The 19,448-nt window shown below is 39.6% G+C and overlaps 1 protein-coding gene across 2 annotated transcripts in view; it reads right to left on the bottom strand.

The window, feature by feature from the left end:
• The window catches only part of wdr90 (WD repeat domain 90), a 72,377-nt gene that overhangs the window by 39,878 nt on the left and 13,051 nt on the right, over window positions 1-19,448 (bottom strand). For both annotated transcript variants that reach the window (XM_061967610.1, XM_061967611.1), the window contains exons 6-11: window positions 17,233-17,359; window positions 9,288-9,349; window positions 6,184-6,560; window positions 6,059-6,121; window positions 5,908-5,976; window positions 2,015-2,125 (exon numbers count right to left, since the gene is read on the bottom strand). In XM_061967610.1, the coding sequence (XP_061823594.1) occupies window positions 2,015-2,125; window positions 5,908-5,976; window positions 6,059-6,121; window positions 6,184-6,560; window positions 9,288-9,349; window positions 17,233-17,359 (809 nt within the window). The remainder of the gene's footprint in view (window positions 1-2,014; window positions 2,126-5,907; window positions 5,977-6,058; window positions 6,122-6,183; window positions 6,561-9,287; window positions 9,350-17,232; window positions 17,360-19,448) is intronic.

Genomic DNA, 19,448 nt, shown 5'->3' with positions numbered 1-19,448 from the left:
ACCTTTTGAATGCAATTACTGAAATAAATCAAGTTTTTCAAAATATTCTAATTTACTGGCTTTTACCTGTATGTGCTCCAATCATTCTATCACAAAAAAATAAGAGTTGTAGAAATTATTGGAAACTCAAGACAGTCATGACATTATGTTCTTTACAAATATGTAAAATTTTTAACACGACTGTAGCTCCAATCGGGCTGCTTAAGTTTTTGGACGGATTTAAAGCGTTTCTGATCACGCATCGTAAGCGCAACCACAAAGTTACTTAGCTGACACATCCAACTTTAGCGCTGTCTGGCATAAGGTATTCATTTGTGGAAATACACAAGACATAAACGCCGCTAAATAACTAAGAATCATTCCTAGGCCAGGAAATCTTGGTCCACTGAACAAGTTCCTAGAAAAAGATAATTAAATGATAATGATGTCAAAAATAGACATCCTATTATCAACTGTGAAAGTCTGCAATCAAATATAGAAATTACAGAATATCAGCTTCATGATGACATCTCAGAGATGAAATGAAGAGACTTAGAAAGGAAATCAGAGCACTGCACCAAGATATTAAGGTCCTACAGGAAGACAACGCCGCTCTAAAGATGGCCATATATGAGATAGACCAGAAAAACGAATGAATAATGTGATTTTGACCGAGCTTTGGCAGAGCAAGAGAACCAGATTAAAAGGATGTTGCAGAGGTCTTCAACAGGGGGTCTGCAGAGGTACTGCAGAAGGGGTCACTATTTATTTATTAATATTACCGTAATATTATTTTGTATTCTCATGCAATTTTTTTCCACAAATTTAAATGCACATTAACATTGATTAAACACACTGTAGTTGAGTTTAAAAATAAGTGATATGGACCCCGTTCTCACTGTATCTTGAAGTTTAAAAAAATATACATGAATAATTATACACTTTTATTAATTTTAGCGTTTAAGATAGCTAGCAATTAGCGCTCTTGTTGCTTGTTAGCAATTACGTGCCAGTGGCCAGCTAGCAATTAGCGGCATAATAGCTAGTGATTAGCACACCAGTTTTCAGCTAGCGATTAGCATGTCTGTTGCAATTAGCATGTCAGTTGCGATTAGCATGTCAGTTGCTACTAGCGGTGATATACTGTATTATTTGAACATCTTAGTATTGCACAATAACAAGGTACTGTATCTTAAGGACCAGTTTAATTCAAAACAGTTTTATACAGGATTTTATGAGTAGGGGGTCCCTGCTCCATCTCTCCATTAATTTGGGGCCCTTGGCCTGGAAAACATTAAAGACCCATGCTCTATCAATCTATCAATCAATCAATCAATCAATCAAAGTTTACTTATATAGCCTTTAATTACAAATGCCTCAAAGGGCTGCACAAGCCACAACGACATCCTCGGCTCAGATCCCACATCAGGGGTAGAAAAAACCCAACCCAACGCTCTATAGCTCCACAAGTGGTAAACTTTTTGCAATCAAAGGAAGTTTATGTCTATACTAACACCATCAACACTCAAACATCTTTAACTTAGTTGATTAAAGAGACAATCTTTCATTAACCACATATTCATAAAAACTATCTTTTAATGTGAACTCTATTTTTTATTTGTTTGTGTTACAGATTGAATACATGAAGTGAACAAATGTGTGAGCAATTGCTATAAAACGGAAAAGGAGTAGAATTTAATTTAATTTAATAAGAGGTTTCTTCTTACTCCTTTTCCGACATGTTGAAATGCGAAAATGTAAATATTTGATGTACCACTTTGTAACTAACTGTATGCATGTTTGAAATAACCAATACTATAATCCTAACTACTTTATTTGTTACCTATAAGACACATAGCATTGGAGGTACGGTATATTCACATACATTGGATTGTTTAGGCATTTTTGTTAAATCAAAGTTTCCCCCCCATCCTTTAATTTTTCTTTTTCCGGCCCGCTGTGGAAAAGGTTTGGACACCCTTAGTGTATTTATGACACTATCAAAGCCACACATTGTAAGAGGAAGTAATTTTACCTTATCAGTATGGCCGATGAAGAATCTCTGCTCGTTGGAGTCTATCTTCATGGAGATGACAATAGCATGACATGGATACACCACAGCGTCACCTAATCTGGTCCATAAGGCCTAAAAGGTTAAGTAGAGCACACTTCCCTAAGTCTTTGTTAGATGAATACACAATTGCTAGCGTATCTCACAAAAGTGAAAACACCCCTCACAGCCACCGTTTTTTCCCCAGGAGACAATACCATATGAAACTTAGCTATATTACTCTAGCTTGTATAGCAGTATAGATTTGAATCATCACACAGCCATTATTGTCTCAAGGTGGCAACACAAGTAATATACAAATGATATATATTGTTACATCGTACAGCAGTACATGAGGCTGTAATAGACTGCAAAAGATTTGCAACCAAATATTTAAAAGGGAAACTTACATCCTATTAGTTTTGGTTCCTTAAAAAGTGGGAGGTACATATATAAACTGTTGTATTTCCTATAGTACACGGTTCCCCTTTAATTTTGATATAAATACCCTCAAATTAAAGCTGAAAGTCTGCAGTCAAAGCACATCTTCTTTGTTTCATTCCAAATCCATTGTGGTGGCGTATAAAGTCGAAAAGAATAGAATTTTGTCAATGTCACAATATTTATGGACCTGACTAGGCAGGAGACGGTTACCGGTTCTAATGTATACACCGGTATAAAAAAAGTGCCGGTTTTAAATCCACAAAAATTTAATAAATGTTAGAAATCCTTCAGGTCACGTGCGGTTACAGCGCCACTACATCATGATCCCTCCCACGTCACACAGCTCTGCAGGCTGTAATGTATGTATAAGAATGTATGACGGACACTAGTCCTCTGAACTTTTCCCTTTGTGTAAAAATGACGAACATGCTGCTTACGGCACACGGCAGCAAGAGAAAGGCAACACCTAACATGATCGTGCATCTACCATTTGAGGACCAACCATCGCTACATATGCAATATTCAAAGTTAAAAGGGAACTGCACCTTTTTTGGAAATTTTCCTATCGTTCAAAATCATTATAAAAGACATGACAACGGATGAATTTTTTTTTAATGCATTCTAAATATTAAATAAACGTGAATAAAAGTCCTCTTACGACGAAGCCAATGAGAGCTCCACTGTTCCGCCCATAAAATCACATAAATAACCATTCAAAAAGCGCCAACAATACTCCATTTACATTTCGTGACTTGAATATTAACCAAGTATTTGTGATATTGTTATTATAAGCGCTAACATAGACAAACTATTTATACCGGCGACGTGATCACTTCCTGGTGTGCCTATGTTTACATCATCAAGTGGTCTGCTGTATCCTCGCTTCCCTGCTTCCTGTAAGTTTATTGTAGATCATAAATCATGCATCTCACCTGAAAAGTAGATGGCTGAGGATACAATCAGACAAATTGGGACACTTTGACAGCCATTTTGAACCTGGAACTGGCGAGAACAACATGAAAAGTAGTTGTCTTTCATAATGAATGTGAACGATAGGCAAAAGCTAACACCAGCTAACTTGTTGTGTTTTACTGAAATTCTAAAATAAAGTTACATTTAAAAAAGATAATTTGTTGTAAACTCATTTTGAGATGATCTATGTTGTGATCTTTTTGAGCCACTTAGCAATTGCATTAGTTTACATTTTTTGTTGTTTATTTCATACAAAGAAAATGTGTGTTATTGTCACTTGAATTGCAAGTTTAGCAACAGTAAACTGCATTGAGAATTTAACTTTAACATTCATTTATAAACAATTCAGTGATTTTTTTGTTAAGTGAATTATACAAAACACAAAACCAGTGAAGTTGGTACGTTGTGTAAATCGTAAATAAAAACAAAATACAATGATTTGCAAATCGATTTCAACTTATATTCAATTGAGTGGACTGCAAAGACAAGATATTTAACGTTTGAACTGGAAAACTTTGTTATGTTTTGCAAATATTAGCTAATTTGGAATTTGATGCCTGGAACATGTTTCAAAAAAGCTGGCACATGTGGCAAAAAAGACTGAGAACGTTTAGGAATGCTCATCAAACACTTATTTGGAACATCCCACAGGTGAACAGGCTAATTGGGAACAGGTGGGTGCCATGATTGGGTATAAAAGCAGCTCCCATGAAATGCTCAGTCATTCACAAACAAGGATGGGGCAAGGGTCATCACTTTGTGAACAAATGCGTGAGCAAATTGTCGAACAGTTTAAGAACAACATTTCTCAACGAGCTATTGCAAGGAATTTAGGGATTTTACCATCTATGGTCCGCAATATCATCAAAAGGTTCAGAGAATCTGGTGAAATCACTGCATGTAAGCGATGATATTACGGACCATCGATCCCTCAGGCGGTACTGCATCAAAAAGCGACATCAGTTTTTTAAAGGATACCACCACATGTGCTCAGGAACACTTCAGAAAACCACTGTCAGTAACTACAGTTGATGGCTACATCTGTAACAACACCCAGAAACGCCGCCGATTTTGCTGGGCCCGAGCTCATCTAAGATGGACTGATGCAAAGTGGAAAAATGTTCTGTGGTCTGACAAGTCCACATTTCAAATTGTTTTTGGAAACTGTGGACGTTGTGTCCTCCGGACAAAAGAGGAAATGAACCATCCGAATTGTTATAGGCGCAAAGTTCAAAAGCCAGCATCTATGATGGTATGGGGGTGTATTAGTGCCCTAGGCATGGGTAACTTACACATCTGTGAAGGCACCATTAATGCTGAAAGGTACATACAGGTTTTGGAGCAACATATGTTGTCATCCAAGCAATGTTATCATGGACGCCCCTGCTTATTTCAGCAAGATAATGCCAAGCCACGTGTTACAAAAGCGTGGCTTCATAGTAAAAGAGTGTGGGTACTAGACTGGCCTGCCTGTAGTTCAGACCTGTCTCCCATTGAAAATGTGTGGCGCAATATGAAGCGTAAAATACCACAACAGAGACCCTGGACTGTTGAACAACTTAAGCTGTACATCAAGCAAGAATGGGAAATAATTCCACCTGAACAGCTTCAAAAATTGGTCTCTTCAGTTCCCAAATGTTTACGGAGTGTTGTTAAAAGAAAAGGCCTTGTAACACAGTGGTGAACATGCCCCTGTGCCAACTTGCTGCCATTAAATCCTGAGTTAATGATTATTTGCAATAAAATTAAGTTTCTCAGTTCGAACATTACATATCTTGTCTTTATCGTCCATTCAATTGAATATAAGTTGAAAAGGATTTGCAAATCATTGTATTCTGTTTTTATTTACGATTTACACAACGTGCCAAATTCACTGGTTTTGGGTTTTGTATTTACATAGCACTTTTCTCCTACATTATAGCTTCACTTAAACCAGTGTGGGTGGCACTGGGAGCAGTTAACCCTCAAGTTGCTAGCACGGCCGCTCTATCAACCAAGCCACTTCGCCCACAATTATTATTTATTTTAAATACATATGCTCTATTTTCATCATGTTCTATTATATTGTTTATAAAAAGGCAGTCTGACTGAAAAGTTGTTTTTCTCTTCTTTTCAATCAAGACGTTTCAAAATAAAACATATTTTAGAGCTGTAATACCATACTGTTTTTTTTTTTGCCAAAGGTTGTTATACCCTCAGAACATCATACCGGCCCATGCCTCGACCTGACTGTGAACTAGTTGCTAAAAAATTAGGGGTGTACCGTATTTTTCGGAGTATAAGTCGCACCTGCCGAAAATGCATAATAAAGAAGGAAAAAAACATATAAGTCGCACTGGAGCCCGGCCAAACTATGAAAAAGACTGCGACTTAAAATCCGAGAAATACGGTACTCACTTTTGTAAAATACTGTAGATAACTTTTTCAAATATGTGGGCTAAAATAGCGTAAAATAGGCATACACATTTGGTGGTGGCTCCTCCAAAACCGATGATTCTCCTGAGCCTGAGAATTGGGTCCGGCAACAGCTTCTAATGAGGAGGGAAAGATGAAATACACAGTTTATAATGACTGCTGCAAAATGCTGTATAATACTGCTGCAATTTATTTTACTTGCTCTTTGGTGTCTTCAGAAATTGACATCCAGACAGGATGTGGAAGAGGACTTTCAACATACTGGAAATAGAATAAGCTGAAAGTAAAGGCTATTATGTGATTAAAATGATTTGCTTCACCACCTCATCAGTTTCCCCGTGGTGTTTGTGGACGTCAGCCCGCTGATGCACAAACACGTGAGCACCGCCGTCCTCAGTGTTACAGGAAGGGGTAGATGGGCGCCGGTTACGACGGGTGCGTGTGTGGTTCTTTGGCTGATCAACTATGTGGTCAGTCTGCTCAGTGTGGACGTCAGCCCGCTGATGCACAAACACGTCAGCACCGCCGTCCTCAGTGTTACAGGAAGGGGTAGCTGGGCGCCGGTTACGACGGGAGCGTGTGTGGTTCTTTGGCTGATCAACTATGTGGTCAGTCTGCTCAGTGACAATTTCCCCCAGCTCCGGTATGCTGCTCACAACAGGTTGGCTTTTTTCTTGTACAGCGAGGCTTCGCGTACTTCCTGATGTGGGGACAGATATTTGACTATGATATAAAAAATATAAATAAATAAAAAGGACAAGCGGTAGAAAATGGAAAAATGGAAATATATTTTGTTTTGTTTTTTTAAAGACAAAGCATTGTGTCGTTATTATTGGCTGATGCCAACAATTTGAGTTTTTCTCATTCCCAATTTTTGTTGGTGTTTTTTTTGTTTTGGTTTTTTGTAATGTACCTGGGGCCAATGACAATCGAGTCACAGGCCACAGATGGCCCCTGTGCCGCACTTTGGGCACCACTGATGTAGAAGCTAACTGTTTCTGGCCACTATAGTCTTAGTACTATAGTGTATTTGATCTGGTCACATATGAGACGCGAGTCACATGGTTTATACATCAGCATTGGAATTAGTAAAATCAGTTTTTCACCTGGTGGGTTTTTCCTGTGTGATAAAGAGGAGATAAATAGGGAAGTCATTCTTTAGCTGCCCCCTTGTTTTATCATAAATAACTGCCTTTGCACATGTCAATGTTTAGTTTTGTATTCACAATAAATCAATACATAATCAGTACTTGGGCGCAATGTTCACGAAGTCTCGTATGCTTTCCGTCACACGTGAGCAATGATTGTCATGGACTCGTGGTTGAGGGAAAAGTTGTTTGGTTTTTGATACTGGAGAATGTCTCATTTGTTGCAACAGTCAGACATTCAGTCATTGTTGCAGCGCGATGATATATGAGCATGTCACGCAATGCAAGACGAGCGGTTGTAGCGCACGGCCGTGCTCGGGGTGTGGCCGTGGTGTCGAGAGCCGCGGGATCTAAGGCGTGCGGGCGTGTTCAGGGGTTAAAATGCGTGACAGTTTGCAGGTCTTAAGGTCATTCTCCGGGGCGTGTTTTTTTCTAATATTTTCACGATCGACCAGTAGGGTGCCAAAGATCGACTGGTCAATCACGATCGATGGGTTGGCGACCCCTGACGTAGATTTTATTTTTTTTATTTTCTGGCGTAGATTTTTACATGTTAGAAAGTGAAAAAAAAAAATATATATATATTTTTGTCTGCCAAAATGATTGTGAACGATAGGCAAAATAAAATAAAAAAAGTGCAGTTCCCTTTTAAGCAGAACAAGACAATATGGAGTCTTAAAATGTATAATAATAATAATATAAAAACAGTATTTTCTTCTTAAGACAATCAATAGTGTGTGTGTGTAGTAATCCCCCCCCCCCCCCCCAGATAATAGCAATCAAAATTCTATATCAGTGGTTCTCAAACTTTTTTCACCAAGTACCACCTTGGAAAATAATTGGCTCTTCAAGTTCTACCATAATGACCAACATTAAAATGCAGTAGCATCGTACTCCTAACTATTAATTAAAAAAAGGAAGATGTTTTATTTAAGAAGTATATTTTATATTTTTGGCCACTCTAACAATAGGGCCTTTTCGACCGCATGAACTTTTAGAGGAGCTTTCCCATTTACTCGGGTAAATAACGTTCCCCCTGTGTTACCACCAAAAACTAACCGGGTAGATTTAGTTCTTCAGGAACCTTTCTGAGTTCCTGCCTGCTAGGTGGGACTTCTGGAAGGTACCCGGAACCTTTTCGGGGGTGGGCTGTGCAGATGAATGCTGAATGGTGGGGGGCGCACCAAAAACTTGTTTTTCAAACACACAAGCGTCATTAGAATATGTGCGGGGACTTGTTCATTTCTTGTGTATTTCTACTACAACAAACTTGACAACGTACAGAAAGAAGAACGAAAGGAGTTTTCGAAATGCAATAACTTTTGTGGGGTATTTGTGTGCTGAAGATCGCTGATCAGTGGAACTAACTTGGAGTGTTTTTACTCAGCTGTAGTCTTTAAACTATATGCAGTTTATTGTTGTTTATTATCCTTTACAAAGAAATGACGGACTCTTTTAAACATATTTACGGAGGAGTATGAAGCCGTACTCGAAGCGGCGACTTCATCTGCTTACTACTCTGCCTTCATTGGACAAATGTGTGTGGAAACACATATCATACACTTCTACAGGAACCTCTTGGCAGTAGCTCGCTGATTGTGATTGAGACCGATGCTGTAACTTTACCCTGTTACCTGTTTTAATACACTTTGTTGAATCCAGAAACCTCTCTATTGTAAACAAATTGAAACAAATATTGGCAAACATCATAACAGCCATTTTTCAGATGTGCCATAGAAATGTTTTCTTGCAAAAGGTGTAGTGTGCTTCATATCGAGTGTTTTCATTTAACAACAACCAGAAAGTCCGCAATGGTAGAAGAACACCCAACAATATATTGTCTATGAAAGGGACTGTTAGCATCTCTGCTAAAGCTAAATGGTTAACTTTTGCAGTGTTTTTGCAGCTGTCAGAATTGAGCAAACAGATAGAAACATCTACAGTACTACCACTGTGTCTGCACAAAGTTGTAAAAAACCGAGCATGCAGACAGAGCACTTTGCAAGCCACAAACAGAATTTGAATGTAAATAATGTGGATAACAATCAAATTTGCTCAACTCATTGATATGTATGAATACATTTTGCCGTTTTTTTGTGACTTTTTTGAATTCATATTGCTAATAAAAAAAGACTAGTTTTTATTTAAAGGCCTACTGAAATGCGATTTTCTTATTTAAAACGGGAATAGCAGGTCTATTCTATGTGTCATACTTGATCATTTCGCGAATGTAAAATGTTACATGCAAAATATGGTCTTGCTAGTCTTCAGATACTCACTGGCTTCGTTCTTCTTCTTGTCTTTTTCTTTGATGTCTGTGTGTCGTTCTTTTGGGGGAAACCTAATAGAAAAAGACAAGTTCAGGGTTTCCATAGAAACACATGATAAATATTAACTGATTGGCGACAACCATAGGGTTAACCGGCCCATTTAAATTAGGGTGGTATGGTTCAGATGGTAGAGCGCCAAGGGACAAGCGCTTTTCGTGTCATCCTCGCTAGTTCCAGGTCCTAAATGGCTGTCAAAGTGTCACAACTTGTTGGATTATATCCTCAGCCATCTACTTTTAAGCTGAGAGGCATGATTTATGATCTACAATAACCTTACAAGGAGCAGGGAAGCGAGGAAACAGCAGACCACTCGATGTAAACAAAGGCACACACGGAAGTGATCATAAATAGTTTGCCTGCGTTAGCGCTAATAACAGTACTTCTCAAATAGTGGGGCGGGCTACCCTGGGGGTTGGGGAAGGGGCGTGTGTGACCACAGGGAACATGCTTTTTTTGCCGTACCAGAATATAATGAAGCGTATGTAGCACTTAGCTTCACAGTAACCACGGTGGGAGACAAGGAAAAACCTGTGTTTTGTTTCTTTTAATGTTAATAAGCTTGCAATGTTATGCAGAGGTATCGTTGTAAAAATTTTACAGACAAATTATACTATTTATAGTCACGGTGGAGAGTGGAGGAAGGGGGGAGCGAAATATTTTTTTCTCCTTGCTCCACTTGCTTATAATAATAATAATATCATTAATACTTGGTTAATATTCAAGTCACAAAATGTAAATGGAGTATTTTGAATGGTTATTTATCGAATTTTATGGGCGGAATAGTGGAGTTTCTTTTTTTTTATGCTTTATTTTTATTTTTGTTCAATCTTAGATTGGGCTGTGATTTAAAAGGTGCCATATGTAGTAATGTGGCCAGAAATGGTACTGCAATCACGGTCAAAATTCTGTAGTCCCCTCCCACTCTCCACGACTGAGGTTGCCAGATACAAAGCCGAATCCGAATCCCAATCCAAGGAACTTCAAATGGCAATCGACAAGTCCTACGCTGTAGGTTTCTCTTGTTTATGCTTCTTGCAAGATAGTTTACAAAGTAATTATGCCACATTTTACTAATGTCGATTAGCCAAATGTATTTGTAAAGATACGCAGCAATATTTTCGTCGGTAGTCGGGACAGATTGTTGGCATTACCCTGCTAAAATGTCTAGTTTGACCGCACGGACCACCATCGAAATACAAACCCCGTTTCCATATGAGTTGGGAAATTGAGTTAGATGTAAATATAAACGGAATACAATGATTTGCAAATCCTTTTCAACCCATATTCAATTGAATGCACTACAAAGACAAGATATTTGATGTTCAAACTCATAAACTTTATTTTTTTTTGGCAAATAATAATTAACTTAGAATTTCATGGCTGCAACACGTGCCAAAGTAGTTGGGAAAGGGCATGTTCACCACTGTGTTACATCACCTTTTCTTTTAACAACACTCAATAAACGATTGGGAACTGAGGAAACTAATTGTTGAAGCTTTGAAAGTGGAATTATTTTCCATTCTTGTTTTATGTAGAGCTTCAGTCGTTCAACAGTCCGGGGTCTCCGCTGTCGTATTTTACGCTTCATAATGCGCCACACATTTTCGATGGGAGTCAGGTCTGTACTGCAGACGGGCCAGGAAAGTACCTGCACTCTTTTTTTACGAAGCCACGCTGTTGTAACACGTGCTGAATGTGGCTTGGCATTGTCTTGCTGAAATAAGCAGGGGCGTCCATGAAAAAGACGGCGCTTCGATGGCAGCATATGTTGTTCCAAAACCTGTATGTACCTTTTAGCATTAATGGTGCCTTCACAGATGTGTAAGTTACCCATGCCTTGGGCACTAAAGCACCCCCATACCATCACAGATGCTGGCTTTTGAACTTTGCGTCGATAACAGTCTGGATGGTTCGCTTCCCCTTTGGTCCGGATGACACGATGTCGAATATTTCCAAAAACAATTTGAAATGTGGACTCGTCAGACCACAGAACACTTTTCCACTTTGCATCAGTTCATCTTAGATGATCTCGGGTCCAGAGAAGCCGGCGGCGTTTCTGGATGTTGTTGATAAATGGCTTTCGCTTTGCATAGTAGAGCTTTAACTTGCACTTACAGATGTAGCGACCAACTGTATTTAGTGACAGTGGTTTTCTGAAGTGTTCCTGAGCCCATGTGGTGAAATCCTTTAGAGATTGATGTCGGGTTTTTGATACAGTGCCGTCTGAGGGATCGAAGGTCACGGTCATTCAATGTTGGTTTACGGCCATGCCGCTTACGTGGAGTGATTTCTCCAGATTCTCTGAACTTTTTGATGATATTATGGACTGTAGATGTTGAAATCCCTAAATTTCTTGCAATTGCACTTTGAGAAACGTTGTTCTTGCTCACGCAGTTGTGGACAAAGGGGTGTACCTCGCCCCATCCTTTCTTGTGAAAGACTGAGCATTTTTGAGGAAGCTGTTTTTATACCCAATCATGGTACCCACCTGTCCAATTAGCCTGCACACCTGTGGAATGTTCCAAATAAGTGTTTGATGAGCATTCCTCAACTTTATCAGTATTTATTGCCACCTTTCCCAACTTCTTTGTCACGTGTTGCTGGCATCAAATTCTAAAGTTAATGATTATTTGCAAAAAAAAAAAATGTTATCAGTTTGAACATCAAATATGTTGTCTTTGTAGCATATTCAACTGAATATGGGTTGAAAATGATTTGCAAATCATTGTATTCCGTTTATATTTACATCTAACACAATTTCCCAACTCATATGGAAACGGAGTTTGCTATAATATATATAGCATAAGCCTACTTTGATGGAGCCAAGGCCAACAGTAAAATTACCACCACATTTCTTTCAGCATAACTCTATGTTGCATCCAACCTGACACAATGCATTCTCTTCCATGTACGCACATCCCCATCTTTCAGTGCAGAGTGCAATTCTATGAGCCAACCCACATTACGCAAAAACCACGTTACTCATAAATCCTATAGCATACTACCATGTCAATACACAAAGTAGAAAATCATTACATGTAATGCATTATATTGTGCCAAGCAAATACCACCCCATATGTGCCCGATGCACATACAGTACCAGAAACCGCAATTAGCCGTGCTAATGTTGGGAACGCATTTCTTCAGTGTATCAGCATATTGCGAATGAAATAGGCACTGACACTACACATATCTACATAGGACAAAATATATTTTCGACAAATAAAACCTGTCAGTTGGAATACACATCGACATACAAGCTAACGGGCATATATTTCACCCGTTAGCCTATATGTCGATGTGCCATTGACCGGGCTAGCATGCAAATGGAAACAATAACAATATTTCGGGGCTGTAAATCTAATTTGAACTACTGTTATCAGTTAAAAAGGTATTCGAAAATAACATGATTTATTAATGCCTTCTGACATATCATGGCCATTTAATAAGGACTTGACATGAAATTATTACATATGACACCTTTAAAGTTTAATTGCTTTGTAGATAAACTGAGATTAAGTCAAAGTTCATTGTGTTCTTTAAAACTGCACCCAATTTTTCTCAGAATTTTCAACTAACTTGAAGTGTTTTGTCAAGAGGATTATTTGTGATATGTACATTTTCAGAATGTGCTTGTTTTATTTTGGGCCGAAATAAAACAAAGAAAAGTTGTTGTAGTTGTATTTTTGCCATGATTCTTCTCCACGCGGCCCCTAAACTAAAATGAGTTTGACACCACTGTTGTAGAGCCTTTTTATGAGCATTAAATATGACAAGAGTTGCGAGGGGCCCCAAAAACCCCTCAACCTCGGGGCCCCAACCATAGGTTAAGGCGGAGCTCAGGGGCATTCGGTTTCAACTGATCATCCTTGAGATGTTTCCACAGTCAAATTGGAGTCCAACTGTGATAAATTAAGTTGCTTGGACATGATTTGGAAAGGCACACACATGTCTATATCTAAAGTCTCACACTTGACAGTGCATGGTAGAGCACAAACCAAGAATGAAGTTGAAGGAATTGTTAGTAGACCTCCGAGACAGGATTGTCTCAAGGCACAAATTTGGGAAGGGTTCAAAATTCCAAATATCTCCTGTCTTAAAAGGTCCCAATGAGCTAAGTGGCCTCCATAATTTGTAAATGGAAGAAGTTAGGAACGACCAAGACTCTGCCTAGAGCTGGCCGGCCGTATCAACTGAGCGATCGTGGGGAGAAGGGCCCTATTGTAGTCAGGGAGGTAACCAAGAACCCGATGTTCAATCTGTCAGAGTTTCAGCATTTCTCTGTGGAGAGAGGAGAACCTTGCAGAAGTACAACCAGCTCTACAGCAATCCATCAATCAGGCCTGTATGGTAGAGTGGCCAGACGGAAGCCATTCCTCGAAAGAAGTTTGCCAAAATGCACCTGAAAGACTCTTAAACCATGAGAAACACAATTCTCTGGTCTGATGAGAATAAGACTGAATTCCTTGGCGTGAATGCCAGGCCTCATGTTTGGAGGAAACCAGGCACCGCTCATCACCAGGCCAATACCATCCCTACAATGAAGCATGGTAGCATCATGCTGTGGGAATGTTTTTCAGCAAACAGAAACTGGAAGACTAATCAGGATAGAGGGAAAGATGAATGCAGCAATGTACAGAGACATCCTGGATGAAAACCTGCTCCAGAGCTCTCTTGATCTCAGAGTGGGGCGACAGTTCATCTTTCAGCAGGACAACGACCCTAAGCACACAGCCAAGATATGAAAATAATGGCTTAGGGACAACTCGGGCGGCATGGCGTAGTGGGTAGAGCAACCATGCCAGAAACCTGAGGGTTGCAGGTTCGCTCCCCGCCTCTTACCATCCAAAAATCGCTGCCGTTGTGTCCTTGGGCGGGACACTTCACCCTTTGCCCCCGGTGCCACTCACGCCGGTGAATTGAATGATGAATGATAGGTGGTGGTCGGAGGGGCCGTTGGTGCAAATTGCAGCCACGCTTCCGTCAGTCTACCCCAGGGCAGCTGTGGCTATGAAAGTAGCTTACCACCACCAGGTGTGAATGATTGATGGGTTCTACATGTAAAAGCGACTTTGGGTACTTAGAAAAGCGCTATATAAATCCCAGTTATTATTATTATTATTATTATTAACTCTGTAAATGTCCTTGAGTGGCCCAGCCAGACCCCAGAAATCTCTGGAGAGATCTGAAAATGGCTGCACATTGACACTTCCCATCCAACCTGATGGAGCTTGAGAGGTGATGTAAAGAGGAATGGGCGGAACTGCCCAAAGATAGGTGTGCCAAGCTTGTGGCATAATATTAAAAAAAACTTGAGGCTGTAATTGCTGCCAAAGATGCATCAACAAAGTATTTAGCAAATGCTGTGAATACTTATGTGCATGTCATTTCTTAGTTTTTCTTTTTAACAAATTTGCAAAATTAAAAAAAAAAGTTTTCACATTGTTATTATGGGGTATTGTGTGTAAAATTTAGAGGACAAAAATGAATCTATTCCATTTGCGGAATGATATGCCTGCAAATGGACAGGTTTGTTAGGCCCAATTTCAGATTCAAAATAAGACAACATACAAAAACTTTCGAGAGGATTTTTGTTGAAAAATTGGGGTGCACAAAAAGCAAGGTATGACTGTATTTTTAAATTCCTATGAAGGAAGTGTGGGACCTCTTAGATTTATTTAAAATATGTTGAAAAAAAGTACTGTATACCATGGGTCCTTAAAGGGGGAACTGTACTTGTTTTTGGAATTGTGTCTATCATTTACAATCCTTATGAGAGACAAGCACACAAATGCTTTTCCTTTTTTATGCATTGTAACTTGTAAATTAACGTTAGCAAAAGTCAGCTAGCAATGGATCCAATGGGGTTAATTTTATTCCGCCTATAAAGTGCTCTAAAAAAACCTCCATTATATACATGCCGTAAGTATATATGTAATGTAGTAACAGACACAATAATAATAATAATAACATGTAATATTTACATATTTTGATCATTTCAAGTATACGGCGGTGTATTAATTTTTCAGACAAATTACAACGTTCGCTTTTCCCTTCAACAACAACACTACTAATCATGACAGACTTCATGAGAGCCATCCAATACTACCTTGGGATAAATAATGATGATCCAGACCCTTATATTTTTGAGCCTGAACATAAGGATGAGCTACAAGTTTTAGAAGCTGTGTGCTAAAACGATTAAGCTTCATTTAAACACTAAGCATTATGTAGCACTATTGCTAAGTGCTCAACAAGAAATACAAACTATGAACATAATAAAACAATAACTTACTGTACAATGTCTGCTCTCACTAGGATGCAGAAAGATGTGATTTTGATATATTCCTGTTTAAATTAAGAGCTATCCATATTCAAAAAAAAATAAAAGATGGCCTCAAATGAGCATTTTATGCTGTCTTTTTTCGCCATCTTTGGGTCTAAGTTGAATGTCAAAGTTGACCACTTTCTCGGTTTACAGCTACAACCTTCTACTATCCATTTATAATCCAGAATTAACTCTTGCTAATTAAAAGGCGAAGCTGCAGCAGCAGCAACAGCTCAGTACTCTGGGCTTATTCTAACAATATCGCTAATACTTGGTTTTATTCAGCTCACGGGATGTAAAAGGAGTATTGTTGGCGGTTTTTGGATGCGTTTTTGGAGGGCTTTACGGATGTAATAGTGGACTCCCATTATCTGCATTGTAAGCCACCTTGTTCTTGCTGTATAATACAAATTAGAATGCATAAAAAAAGAAAAACATTTGTGTTCTTGTCTTACATAGGGATTATGAATAATTGGCAAAATTCCCCCAAAAAGTGCAGTTCCCCTTTAGGAACTTTGGGGCGGTATAGCTCGGTTGGTAGAGTGGCCATGCCAGCAACTTGAGGGTTCCAGGTTCGATCCCAGCTTCTGCCATCCTAGTCACTGCCGTTGTGTTCTTGGGCAAGACACTTTACCCACCTCCTCCCAGTGCCACCCACATTGGTTTAAATGTAACTTAGGTATTGGGTTTCACTATGTAAAACGCTTTGAGTCACTAGAGAAAAGCGCTATATAAATATAATTCACTTCACTTAACTTGAAGGTCAGACCCTTGTAACATTACTATAATATACTGTGTTCAGTGGCACTTAACTTGTTAAATTGATTTCCCAGCTGAAAAGGAAAATTGCCCTTTTTTAAAAAAAATTTCCACCATCAGTAATCCCTATGCCAGACAAGAACACTTGTCTTTTCCTTTTCTGTGCGTTCTAGATAGTAAACAAAATGGCAGCACAAGGCGGTTAACAATGCAGATAATGGGGATTAATATAATTTTGCCTATAAAGCACTCTAAAAGAACATCCAAAATCTGCTACCAGAGCTCCATTTCAATGTTGTGACCTGCATAATAACCATGGTATATCGACATTGTTATTGTAAGAGCTAAAACCGAGCAACTACTTTTCCAGCAGAGGTAGACAGAGCCACCATTGAGGGCTAAGAGGTAATGTTGCTACTGCTACTTACTGCAGGAAAGATGTTCTGTTAATACTTAAAATGACCAATTAACTGTAAGTATTACATATTGTCACGTATGTGCCTGCTACGTTCATGGTTACAGCATGTATAAGGATGTTTTTAGAGGGCTTTAAAGACAAAATGGATGAATCCCCATTACCTGCATTGCTAGCTGCTTTGTGGTTGCAGTTTCTCCACTATCTAGAATGAAAAGGAAAGGGAAAGACATGTGTTCTTGTCTCACATAGAGAATGTTGATGAGCAAAATTATTTAAAAAAAAAGTTATATTTTCCTTTAATTTAATAAGTACCTGGTCACTCCACGCCATATTCAAATTCTCTATTAAAACCTGCACTCATAAACAATAAAAGTATAATTTAAGGTCACCTGAAGTAATGGTACAAGTCAAGCCAGGATTGTCCCTTGGGCACCGGAAATGCCATGTCTCTGGGCATTGGTGCTGCGGCCTCTGAAGAGGCCCCAGCCAATTGCTTGGAGTCATGATAGGAAAGCTCTGTGGAAAGAGCAGATAGGACAAGAAGATAAAGAATCTTGCATCATGAGCTGCACTTAGGATGTCCAGTGCTACACAATGATATTGGCTACTGTGGGTACGGAAAGTATTCAGTCCCATTTTAATTTTTAACTCTTTGTTTCATTGCTAAAACCTAAAGAGTTCATTTTTCCATATTTCTTATTAATGTACACTGAGCACCCTTTCTTGACAGAAAAAAACAGAAACATAGAATTTTTTGCAAATTTATAAAAAAAAAAGGAAGAAATATCACATGGTCCTAAGTATTCAGACCCTTTGCTGTGACACTCATATTTCACTCACATGCTGTCCATTTCTTCTGATCGTCTTTGGGATGGTTCTGCTCCTTCAATTGAGCCCAGTTGTGTTTAATTAAACTGATTGGATTAGATTAGGAAAGGCACACACCTGTCTATATAAGACCTTACAGCTCACAGTGCATGTCAGAGCAAATAAATAATAAATGATAAATGTGTTATACTTGTATAGCGCTTTTCTACCTTCAAGGTACTCAAAGCGCTTTGACAGTATTTCCACATTCACCCATTCACACACACATTCACACACTGATGGCGGGAGCTGCCATGCAAGGCGCTAACCAGCAGCAATCAGGAGCAAGGGGTGAAGTGTCTTGCCCAAGGACACAACGGACGTGACTAGGATGGTAGAAGGTGGGTAACCAGCAACCCTCCGATTGCTGGCACGGCCACTCTACCAACTTTGCCACGCCGTCCCATAATGAGAATCATTAGGTCAAAAGAACTGCCCAAGGAGCTCAGAGAGAGAATTGTGGCAAGGCACAGATCTGGCCAATGCTACAACAGAATTTTTGCAGCACTCACGGTTCCTGAATCCTAAGAGCACAGCGGCCTCCATAATCCTTAAATGGAAGAAGTTTGGGACGACCACAACTCTCCATAGACCTGGCCATCCAGCCAAACTGAGTAATTGTGAGTGAAGAGCCTTGGACAGTGAGGTAAAGAAGACCCCAAAGAACACTGTGGCTGAGCTCCAGAGATGCAGTAGGGAGATGGGAGAAAGTTCCACAAAGTCAACTATCACTGCAGACCTCGACCAGTCGGGGCTTTATGGCAAAGTGGCCTGACCAAAACCTTTCCTTAGTACAAGACATATAAAAGCCTGCATAGAGTTTTGCCAAAAAACACATGAATGACTCCCAGATCATGAGAAATAATATTCTCCGGTCTGACGAGACCAAGATTGCACATTTTGGCGTTAATTCTAAGCAATGTATGTGGAGAAAACCAGGCACTGCTCATCACCTGCCCAATATAATTAAAACATGGTGATGGCAGCATCATGCTTTTGGGGTGTTTTTCAGCTCCAGGGACAGGACGACTGGTTGTAATTGAAGGAAAGATGAACATGGCCAAGTACAGAGATATCCTGTAAGAAAACCTCTTCCAGAGCACTCAGACTGAGCCAAAAGCTCACTTTACAACCCTACAATAACCCTAACCACAAAGCTAAAATAACAAAGGAGTGGCTTCAGTACAACTCTGTGACCATTGCTGACTGGCCCAGCCTGAGCCCTGACCCAAACCCAATTGAGCATCTCTGGAGAGACCAGCAAATGGCTATCCACCAACATTCATCATCCAACCTGACAGAACTGGAGAGGATCTGCAACGAAGAATGGTAGAGGATCCTCAAATCTCGGAGTGAAAAACCTGTTGCATCATTCCCAAGAAGACTCATGGCAGTACTATCTCAAAAGGGTGTTTCTACTAAATATGAATACGGTACTTAAAGTTAAAGTACCAATGATTGTCACCCACACTAGGTGTGGTGAAATGTGTCCTCTGCGTTTGACCCATCCCTTTGTTCACCCTACTGGTTGATGAGGGGAGCAGTGAGCAGCAGCTGTGGCCGCGCCCGGGAATAATTTTTGGTGATTTAACCCCCAATTCCAACCCTTGATGCTGAGTGCCAAGCAGGGAGGTAATGGGTCCCATTTTTATAGTCTTTGGTATGACTTGGCTGGGGTTTTAACTCACGACCTACCGATCTCAGGGCGGACGCTCTAACTACAAGGCCACTGAGCAGG

This window comes from Nerophis lumbriciformis, linkage group LG11, assembly GCF_033978685.3.
Source record: "Nerophis lumbriciformis linkage group LG11, RoL_Nlum_v2.1, whole genome shotgun sequence".
Taxonomy (NCBI): domain Eukaryota; kingdom Metazoa; phylum Chordata; class Actinopteri; order Syngnathiformes; family Syngnathidae; genus Nerophis; species Nerophis lumbriciformis.
Note: the sequence above shows the minus strand (reverse complement) of the source record. Positions and strands in the feature narration are given on the sequence as shown.